The sequence below is a fragment of the Lepisosteus platostomus genome, chromosome 14, assembly GCF_059453375.1.
Source record: "Lepisosteus platostomus isolate fLepPlt1 chromosome 14, fLepPlt1.hap1, whole genome shotgun sequence".
NCBI classification, from domain to species: domain Eukaryota; kingdom Metazoa; phylum Chordata; class Actinopteri; order Semionotiformes; family Lepisosteidae; genus Lepisosteus; species Lepisosteus platostomus.
In genome coordinates, this window is record NC_142624.1 from 503,783 (window position 1) to 514,171 (window position 10,389).

At 57.0% G+C, this 10,389-nt stretch overlaps 1 protein-coding gene across 1 annotated transcript; it reads left to right on the forward strand.

Moving 5' to 3' along the window:
* The first annotated feature begins 511 nt into the window (after positions 1 to 511).
* Positions 512 to 5,962, forward strand: LOC148648528 (epithelial membrane protein 2-like). Its single transcript, XM_088607160.1, has 5 exons — positions 512 to 820; positions 2,569 to 2,683; positions 3,602 to 3,704; positions 4,240 to 4,380; positions 4,737 to 5,962. The coding sequence occupies exons 2-5, from the start codon at positions 2,606 to 2,608 to the stop codon at positions 4,895 to 4,897; spliced, it is 483 nt and encodes a 160-aa protein (XP_088463286.1). The 5' UTR covers positions 512 to 820; positions 2,569 to 2,605; the 3' UTR covers positions 4,898 to 5,962.
* The last annotated feature ends 4,427 nt before the right edge of the window (positions 5,963 to 10,389 follow it).

The window sequence follows — 10,389 nt, forward strand, 5'->3', positions numbered from 1 at the left end:
CATCAGCCCAGAGAGCACACAGTGTCTGAGTGTGTCTCCTGTCAACTGGAGAGCGCACAGGTCTGAGTATGTCTCCTGTCAGGCCGGAGAGCTCACAGGCTCTGAGAGTGTGTCTCCCATCAGCCCAGAGAGCACACAGTGTCTGAGTGTGTCTCCCGTCAGCCAGAGAGCACACAGGCTCTGAGAGTGTGTCTCCCGTCAGCCCAGAGAGCACACAGGGTCTGAGAGTGTGTCTCCTGTCAGCCCAGAGAGCACACGGTGTCTGAGTGTGTCTCCTGTCAGCCCAGAGAGCTCACAGGTCTGAGTGTGTCTCCTGTCAGCCCAGAGAGCTCACAGGCTCTGAGAGTGTCTCCTGTCAGCCCAGAGAGCTCACAGTGTCAGAGTGTGTCTCCCGTCAGCCAGAGAGCTCACACTGAGAGTGCGTCTCCTGTCAGGAACTGGGGGGGCCGTGTGCGCGCGAGAGAGGGGTGCGAACTCACACGGCGCGGGGCGGGCCGTGTCTCCGGTCCCTCCCCACCGCGCGGCGCCAGGAGGCGGGCAGGGCGAGCGGCGGCACTCCTGTCCAGGCTGCGCTGTCTGCTTCATCACGGACATCGGTGGTTCTGTCGGTTCCGCTGCTAGACACTGACCCGCTCCGCAGGCGTCCGTCTCCCGCGAGCGAGCGAGCTCCCCCCGGACTGCCCCGGCTCCGCGCGCGGCGTGGGCTTCCCTGCACAGATCTCGCACACGCGTGTCGCCAGCAAGCCCGCCTGCTTGGGGATACTTCGGCGTGGAAAAGTTTGTTCAGAAGTCGCGACTCCGCGAACTCCCCTTCATTGAGGTAAGAGGTTATTGGTTATTGGTTATTATTATTATTATTATTATTATTATTCGCTTAAGCTGGCCTCGCTGGGAATCCGCTTTCTCCTGTGTCCGTTTCTCACAGTGTGTCCGCCAGTCCGCGCTGTGAGCGTCTCTGCGCAGCCGGGTGGGTGTGTGTGTTTATGTACCGCTTCGGTCTTTGATCTCGACTCCTGCGCTGGCCAGTGCCCTGCTCCGTGTCGCGGGGCCGTGGATAGGTACTCTGCTGGTGGGGAAGAAGCGTTACGGATTGCCCCACCCAAGCGACTTCCGTGGGCTCGGTGCAGTTCCCACGGGCCACACCCCTCATCTGACTGCTTCTTCCCGGGCTCGGGCGTGTGCGGGACAGCCCGCGAGCCGTCCCCAGTCTCCCAGTGACTCCGGGAGCTGTCCGCACGGAGACGGACCGTCTGCATGCGAATCGACTGTCCGCACGTTAACTAGCTGAGATGTTGACTTCGACTGACTGAGCAGCTGTCAGACTCCTGGGCCAAGGACTAACTGGAAAACTGTCAGGCCACTCCCTTACTCACAGAGTAACTGTCAGGATACTCAGTTCCCTTAGTCACTGACTATCAGAGGAACTGTGAGGATACTCAGTTCCCTTAGCCACTGACTATCAGAGTAACTGTGAGGATACTCAGTTCCCTTAGCCACTGACTATCAGAGGAACTGTGAGGATACTCAGTTCCCTTAGCCACTGACTATCAGAGTAACTGTGAGGATACTCAGTTCCCTTAGCCACTGACTAGCAGAGTAACTGTGAGGATACTCAGTTCCCTTAGTCACTGACCAGCAGAGTAACTGTGAGGATACTCAGTTCCCTTAGTCACTGACTAGCAGAGTAACTGTGAGGATACTCAGTTCCCTAAGTCACTGACTATCGGAGTAACTGTCAGGATACTCAGTTCCCTAAGTCACTGACTATTGGAGTAACTGTCAGGATACTCAGTTCCCTTACTCATTAACTGACTATCGGAGTAACTGTGAGGATACTTGGTTACCTGCGTGGCTAATTAGCTAACTGTTTGAGTAATTGTCAGCTTACTCAGTGACGAACTACAGTACATGAGAGGCAGACTAAACAGTCCTTTAACTAGGTTGAGAGAGTGACCTTCCAATTAAAAAATCGTCAGCTGATGTACAAGGTTACTGACTGTTTTACCTATCAAGCTAAACGCCGAACTAGCTGAATGACTCACTATTTATCAATGGAAGAGTCACAGTGTAATTGACCAATCAAGCTGACCTCCTGGCTGACAGACCAAGCGCCTGATTGGTTACCTGCCAGGCTCTGGAAGGGGGTGTGGCCTGAGTCCCAGCAGTCCCATTACACAGGCCCGGGGACACTGTCTGTCTCTCTGTATTACTGTCTCCTTCCAATACCTTCTCAGCCCCACTGAGAGAGCACGCCGCTGAGAGCTGGACTGCTCAACCCACATTCCTGCTTAGTTGTTCAATACTCAAGCAATTATGGAGGTTATTATAGTGAAATTGACACATTGGCACTCTGAGAGACTATCCAAAACCCCTCTCTCTCTCAGTGCAGTGTCAGTGTACAGTAGTGTGCAGGAGGAGTGTGTGTATTAACCCCTCTCTCTCAGTGCAGTGTCAGTGTACAGTAATGTGCAGGAGGAGTGTGTGTATTAACCCCCCTCTCTCTCAGTGCAGTGTCAGTGTACAGTAGTGTGCAGGAGGAGTGTGTGTATTAACCCCTATCTCTCTCAGGGCAGTGTCAGTGTACACCTGGTGTCCAGTCATCACCATGTTGGTTCTCCTGGGTGGGATCTTCTTTCTCCACATCACAGTCATCATCCTCCTCCTCATTGCCACCATCGACAATGTGAGTAATAGTGTGAGACACACTTTGCCCTGATCACCTGTGTTTCACACGCTGACTGACAGCTCTTGGAGGTCCCCTGTCCAGTCAGTGTGTCTGTATTAACCCCTCTCTCTCAGTGCAGTGTTCATGTACTGGAGTGTCCAGTCAGTGTGTCTGTGTGAACCCCTCTCTCTCTCAGTGCAGTGTTCATGTACTGGAGTGTCCAGTCAGTGTCTGTATGAACCCCTCTCTCTCTCAGTGCAGTGTTCATGTACTGGAGTGTCCAGTCAGTGTGTGTGTATGAACCCCTCTCTCTCAGTGCAGTGTTCATGTACTGGAGTGTCCAGTCAGTGTGTCTGTATGAACCCCTCTCTCTCTCAGTGCAGTGTTCATGTGCTGGAGTGTCCAGTCAGTGTGTCTGTATGAACCCCTCTCTCTCTCAGTGCAGTGTTCATGTACTGGAGTGTCCAGTCAGTGTGTGTGTATGAACCCCTCTCTCTCAGTGCAGTGTTCATGTACTGGAGTGTCCAGTCAGTGTGTCTGTATTAACCCCTCTCTCTCAGTGCAGTGTTCATGTACTGGAGTGTCCAGTCAGTGTGTCTGTATGAACCCCCCTCTCTCTCAGTGCAGTGTTCATGTACTGGAGTGTCCAGTCAGTGTGTCTGTATTAACCCCTCTCTCTCTCTCAGTGCAGTGTTAATGTACTGGAGTGTCCAGTCAGTGTGTGTGTATGAACCCCTCTCTCTCTCAGTGCAGTGTTCATGTACTGGAGTGTCCAGTCAGTGTGTGTGTATGAACCCCTCTCTCTCAGTGCAGTGTTCATGTACTGGAGTGTCCAGTCAGTGTGTCTGTATGAACCCCTCTCTCTCTCAGTGCAGTGTTCATGTACTGGAGTGTCCAGTCAGTGTGTGTGTATGAACCCCTCTCTCCCTGTTCCAGGCCTGGTGGTTTACAGACAGCATGAGTACAGATATTTGGCATCGATGTATTCTGGTCAATGGAGCCTGTAACTACACTGACTTCCCTTCAACCTACCCTCAAGGTAAGAACTTCTGTCCTCACAGCTGTGAGCTGCATCAGGGAGCTGTTCTGGCTGGAGGTCGCGGTGCTGTGTGCAGTGTGTAGTGTTCAGTGTGAGTGTGCGTGCTGTGTGCAGTGTGCAGTGTTCAGTGTGTGTGTAGTGTTCAGTGTGTGTGTGCGCGCTGTGTGCAGTGTGAAGTTTGCAGTGTGTGCAGTGTGAATGTTGCCTGTCCCTGGTACAGCGACACTCTGCCTGTTTGCCCTGCCCTGCAGTCAGCAGTTGAAAACAAGCCAGACTGGAAAGTCCAGTATCAGCCTGCATAGCGCCCCCTCCTGGAGACCAAGCCCTGCTGAGGAGAGCCAACCTCGGTCAGACCGACCCAGCAGGGGGCACTGTGGAGTCCTCTCCTGCCCCATACAGTCATGTGTACCACCCCATTAAAGACCCAGCCAAGAGCTGCCCGCACTGTGGGCAGGCTGTCCTGTGCTTGCAACACCACAGCGCCCCCGTGTGGCTGCAGGCGTGTGTGTGAAGCCCTCTCTCTGTCTCTCTCTAGAGTACCTCCAGGCCGTGCAGGCGAGCTCAGTGCTGGCCTGTATCTTTGCCATCCTGGGGCTGTTTGTGTTCGTGGCTCAGCTGTTCACCCTGGTGAAGGGGCAGAGATTCACCTTCTCTGGCATCTTCCAGCTCATCGCCTGTGAGTACTGTCCCTCAGGACACGCGCGCACACGCACACACACACACTGACACTGAGGCCCATGCACGCACACAAGGTCTCGCACTTGCACTGATGCTGACTGAGTGTGGATTAACCCCTCTGTCTCTCTCTCTCCCGCAGGCCTGTGTGTGGATTAACCCCTCTGTCTCTCTCTCTCCCGCAGGCCTGTGTGTGGATTAACCCCTCTGTCTCTCTCTCTCCCGCAGGCCTGTGTGTGGATTAACCCCTCTGTCTCTCTCTCTCCCGCAGGCCTGTGTGTGGATTAACCCCTCTGTCTCTCTCTCTCCTGCAGGCCTGTGTGTGGATTAACCCCTCTGTCTCTCTCTCTCCTGCAGGCCTGTGCATCATGATCGCGGCCTCGATCTACACCGATGTCTTCCACCGCGATGAGCGCTTCGGCTGGTATGGTCACTCCTTCATCCTGGCCTGGCTGTCCTTCGCCCTCAGCTTCATCAGCAGCGTCATCTACTTCGTGCTGCGCAAGAAGACCGAGTAGCCCCGCCCACTCTGTCCTGCCACGCCCACTCTGTCCTGCCCCACCCACTCTGCCCTGCCCTGCCCCGCCCATCGCCCGCATGCCCCGCCCCGCCCCTCTGTCTCGGTCCTGCGGTCCACAGGCGGACTCGAGGACCCCGGGTGGCGGACAGGGAGTGAGGGATGATGGGAGCAGATCTGTGCTTGTGTTTGTCCTCGTTAACCCGGTACGATGACACTAATGAGACAGAAGGAACGTGGCCTGCCTTCACCACGCCTGCTCTGGGGTCAGTTCCGCTTCCTGTCCGGTCAGCGGCCCTGCCTGCGTGTGGCCCCTCGAGCCGGACGGGGCGCCACCGCTGCTCAGTGTCCAGGTCCCACAAGAGCTGCTGTATTCTCTTGGGCAGTATTGGAAGACACGTTCTGTCCCCTGAGCGACTGCTCGAGCTCGGCTTGGAGAGCCAGTTCCTGGTATTTGCTGGTCCGATGCCTGGGTTCGGCGGGTCCTGAGGGTTGGGGATTTGACCAGACTCGAATTGGGCTTTTTTCGCGGGACTCGGAGTCCCTCACTCCGGCGTGAGCTCCGAGTCGACTGTGATTACCCTGCAGTCTCCCTGCTCTCCCTGCTGTGGTTAACACGGTGGCCCTCGTGAATGGACCCAGCTGTCCCGATGTAGAGCAGCGGACCGCCCCTCTCGTGAATCTAATCGAATGTGTCGTTAGTCTCCCGGCCCTCGTTAGTCCCACTGACCTCCTCTAGTGGCCCCTCTCCCTGAGCCGCCCCTGCTGTGCCGGTCTGCAGGGGGCGCCAGCGGACCCCAGACGAGAGCATGGAGGGCCTTCCACGGGCTGCCTGTGCTCCTGCTCGGGGTGTGCAGCGTTCCTGGTGACACGAGTGGGCTTTCATCTGATTCCCCTTATATTGGATTCCAGTGTTTCTGCGAAAGAAGTGCAGTTTCACGGCAGAGCGCCCCCTGTGGCAGCTGTTGAGTAGGCGTGAGAGGCAGCCTGCCGTTGTGAACTGTACTGTCTGCCTACCTGTATAATTCTTAATAAAACTTCATAAGAAATAAAGGCATTTAACATATCAGGGGGAGAGCCTTGTGTTTTAAAACTACAGGATGCCTGTATGAGTGGAGACTGTGTGTGTGTGTGCGTGCAGACAGCAAGAGAGGGGAGATCACAGATAATCTCAGTAACAAACACACAACGGGACAGGAGACACAGCAAGAGAGAGATCACAGAATCCCTCAGTAACAAACACAACGGGACAGGAGACACATCAGGAGTCTAACTCCATCTGTGACGATGGAGGGGCTCAGCGGTCAGTGCTGTGACGATGGAGCTCAGCGGTCAGTGGTGTGACGATGGAGCTCAGCGGTCAGTGCTGTGACGATGGAGCTCAGCGGTCAGTGCTGTGACGATGGAGGGGCTCAGCGGTCAGTGCTGTGACGATGGAGGGGCTCAGCGGTCAGTGCTGTGACGATGGAGGGGCTCAGCGGTCAGTGCTGTGACGATGGAGCTCAGCGGTCAGTGCTGTGACGATGGAGCTCAGCGGTCAGTGGTGTGACGATGGAGCTCAGCGGTCAGTGGTGTGACGATGGAGGGGCTCAGCGGTCAGTGCTGTGACGACGATGGAGGAGCTCAGCGGTCAGTGCTGTGACGATGGAGCTCAGCGGTCAGTGGTGTGACGATGGAGCTCAGCGGTCAGTGCTGTGACGATGGAGCTCAGCGGTCAGTGCTGTGACGATGGAGCTCAGCGGTCAGTGGTGTGACGATGGAGGGGCTCAGCGGTCAGTGCTGTGACGATGGAGGGGCTCAGCGGTCAGTGCTGTGACGATGGAGCTCAGCGGTCAGTGCTGTGACGATGGAGGGGCTCAGCGGTCAGTGCTGTGACGATGGAGCTCAGCGGTCAGTGCTGTGACGATGGAGCTCAGCGGTCAGTGCTGTGACGATGGAGGGGCTCAGCGGTCAGTGCTGTGACGATGGAGGGGCTCAGCGGTCAGTGCTGTGACGATGGAGCTCAGCGGTCAGTGCTGTGACGATGGAGGGGCTCAGTGGTCAGTGCTGTGACGATGATGGAGCTCAGCGGTCAGTGCTGTGACGATGGAGCTCAGCGGTCAGTGCTGTGACGATGATGGAGCTCAGCGGTCAGTGCTGTGACGATGGAGCTCAGCGGTCAGTGCTGTGACGATGGAGGGGCTCAGCGGTCAGTGCTGTGACGATGGAGGAGCTCAGCGGTCAGTGCTGTGACGATGGAGCTCAGCGGTCAGTGCTGTGACGATGGAGGGGCTCAGCGGTCAGTGCTGTGACGATGGAGCTCAGCGGTCAGTGCTGTGACGATGGAGGGGCTCAGCGGTCAGTGCTGTCACGATGGAGCTCAGCGGTCAGTGCTGTGACGATGGAGGGGCTCAGCGGTCAGTGCTGTGACGATGATGGAGCTCAGCGGTCAGTGCTGTGACGATGGAGCTCAGCGGTCAGTGGTGTGACGATGGAGCTCAGCGGTCAGTGCTGTGACGATGGAGCTCAGCGGTCAGTGCTGTGACGATGGAGGGGCTCAGCGGTCAGTGCTGTGACGATGGAGGGGCTCAACGGTCAGTGCTGTGACGATGGAGGGGCTCAGCGGTCAGTGCCGTGACGATGGAGCTCAGCGGTCAGTGCTGTGACGATGGAGCTCAGCGGTCAGTGCTGTGACGATGGAGGGGCTCAGCGGTCAGTGCTGTGACGATGGAGCTCAGCGGTCAGTGGTGTGACGATGGAGCTCAGCGGTCAGTGCTGTGACGATGGAGCTCAGCGGTCAGTGGTGTGACGATGGAGGGGCTCAGCGGTCAGTGCTGTGACGACGATGGAGGAGCTCAGCGGTCAGTGCTGTGACGATGGAGCTCAGCGGTCAGTGGTGTGACGATGGAGCTCAGCGGTCAGTGCTGTGACGATGGAGCTCAGCGGTCAGTGGTGTGACGATGGAGGGGCTCAGCGGTCAGTGCTGTGACGATGGAGGGGCTCAGCGGTCAGTGCTGTGACGATGGAGCTCAGCGGTCAGTGCTGTGACGATGGAGGGGCTCAGCGGTCAGTGCTGTGACGATGGAGCTCAGCGGTCAGTGCTGTGACGATGGAGCTCAGCGGTCAGTGCTGTGACGATGATGGAGCTCAGCGGTCAGTGCTGTGACGATGGAGGGGCTCAGCGGTCAGTGCTGTGACGATGGAGCTCAGCGGTCAGTGCTGTGACGATGGAGGGGCTCAGCGGTCAGTGCTGTGACGATGGAGCTCAGCGGTCAGTGCTGTGACGATGATGGAGCTCAGCGGTCAGTGCTGTGACGATGGAGCTCAGCGGTCAGTGCTGTGACGATGGAGGGGCTCAGCGGTCAGTGCTGTGACGATGGAGGAGCTCAGCGGTCAGTGCTGTGACGATGGAGCTCAGCGGTCAGTGCTGTGACGATGGAGGGGCTCAGCGGTCAGTGCTGTGACGATGGAGCTCAGCGGTCAGTGCTGTGACGATGGAGCTCAGCGGTCAGTGCTGTGACGATGGAGGGGCTCAGCGGTCAGTGCTGTGACGATGGAGGGGCTCAGCGGTCAGTGCTGTGACGATGGAGGAGCTCAGCGGTCAGTGCTGTGACGATGGAGCTCAGCGGTCAGTGCTGTGACGATGGAGGGGCTCAGTGGTCAGTGCTGTGACGATGGAGCTCAGCGGTCAGTGCTGTGACGATGGAGCTCAGCGGTCAGTGCTGTGACGATGGAGGGGCTCAGCGGTCAGTGCTGTGACGATGGAGCTCAGCGGTCAGTGGTGTGACGATGGAGCTCAGCGGTCAGTGCTGTGACGATGGAGCTCAGCGGTCAGTGCTGTGACGATGGAGGGGCTCAGCGGTCAGTGCTGTGACAATGGAGGGGCTCAGCGGTCAGTGCTGTGACGATGGAGCTCAGCGGTCAGTGCTGTGACGATGATGGAGCTCAGCGGTCAGTGCTGTGACGATGGAGGGGCTCAGCGGTCAGTGCTGTGACGATGGAGCTCAGCGGTCAGTGCTGTGACGATGGAGGGGCTCAGCGGTCAGTGCTGTGACGATGGAGCTCAGCGGTCAGTGCTGTGACGATGGAGGGGCTCAGCGGTCAGTGCTGTGACGATGGAGGGGCTCAGCGGTCAGTGCTGTGACGATGGAGCTCAGCGGTCAGTGCTGTGACGATGGAGGGGCTCAGCGGTCAGTGCTGTGACGATGGAGCTCAGCGGTCAGTGCTGTGACGATGGAGGGGCTCAGTGGTCAGTGCTGTGACGATGGAGCTCAGCGGTCAGTGCTGTGACGATGGAGCTCAGCGGTCAGTGCTGTGACGATGGAGGGGCTCAGCGGTCAGTGCTGTGACGATGGAGCTCAGCGGTCAGTGCTGTGACGATGGAGCTCAGCGGTCAGTGCTGTGATGATGGAGCTCAGCGGTCAGTGGTGTGACGATGGAGCTCAGCGGTCAGTGCTGTGACGATGGAGGGGCTCAGCGGTCAGTGCTGTGACGATGGAGGAGCTCAGCGGTCAGTGCTGTGACGATGGAGCTCAGCGGTCAGTGCTGTGACGATGGAGCTCAGCGGTCAGTGCTGTGACGATGGAGGGGCTCAGCAGTCAGTGCTGTGACGATGGAGCTCAGCGGTCAGTGCTGTGACGATGGAGCTCAGCGGTCAGTGCTGTGACGATGGAGGGGCTCAGTGGTCAGTGCTGTGACGATGGAGCTCAGCGGTCAGTGCTGTGACGATGGAGCTCAGTGGTCAGTGCTGTGACGATGGAGGAGCTCAGCGGTCAGTGCTGTGACGATGGAGGAGCTCAGCGGTCAGTGCTGTGACGATGGAGCTCAGCGGTCAGTGCTGTGACGATGGAGGGGCTCAGCAGTCAGTGCTGTGACGATGGAGCTCAGCTGTCAGTGGTGTGTGAGCAGAGCTGTGTGGATTAGGTCCCCTGTTAGATTAAAGAGTGGATTAGTCTGCAGACACAAGGCACAGACTCACACACAGAGACCAGAGGAAGAGGGAAGGAAATCGTTCAGATGATTCACAAAGGTTTGGGATTCTCTTTGACTTGGAATGTTATGTTTGTCCTGTGTTGCTTTTATTAAAAACTTGTCTTCTACCCAGACATGTCAGTGCTCCTGTAGCCCTACAGATTGCTACATAGGCAAAGACTAGACACTACAAGTGTGAATTGTCTCTTCTCAGTGCAGTGTCAGTGTACAGTAGTGTGCAGGAGGAGTGTGTGTATTAACCCCTCTCTCTCTCAGTGCAGTGTCAGTGTGCAGTAGTGTGCAGGAGGAGTATGTGTATTAACCCCTCTCTCTCTCAGTGCAGTGTCAGTGTACAGTAGTGTGCAGGAGGAGTGTGTGTATTAACCCCTCTCTCTATCAGTGCAGTGTCAGTGTGCAGTAGTGTGCAGGAGGAGTGTGTGTATTAACCCCTCTCTCTCTCTCAGTGCAGTGTCAGTGTACAGTAGTGTGCAGGAGGAGTGTGTGTATTAACCTCTCTCTCTCTCAGTGCAGTGTCAGTGTACA

What these genes read in the sequence shown, in the direction of transcription:
- LOC148648528 (XM_088607160.1), top strand. Translation starts at nt 2,606, where the DNA reads ATGTTGGTTCTCCTGGGTGGGATCTTCTTTCTCCACATCACAGTCATC. An exon ending in TCATTGCCACCATCGACAAT is followed by an intron (nt 2,684 to 3,601) that starts GTGAGTAATAGT and finishes TCCCTGTTCCAG; the next exon opens with GCCTGGTGGTTTACAGACAG. An exon ending in CATCTTCCAGCTCATCGCCT is followed by an intron (nt 4,381 to 4,736) that starts GTGAGTACTGTC and finishes TCTCTCCTGCAG; the next exon opens with GCCTGTGCATCATGATCGCG.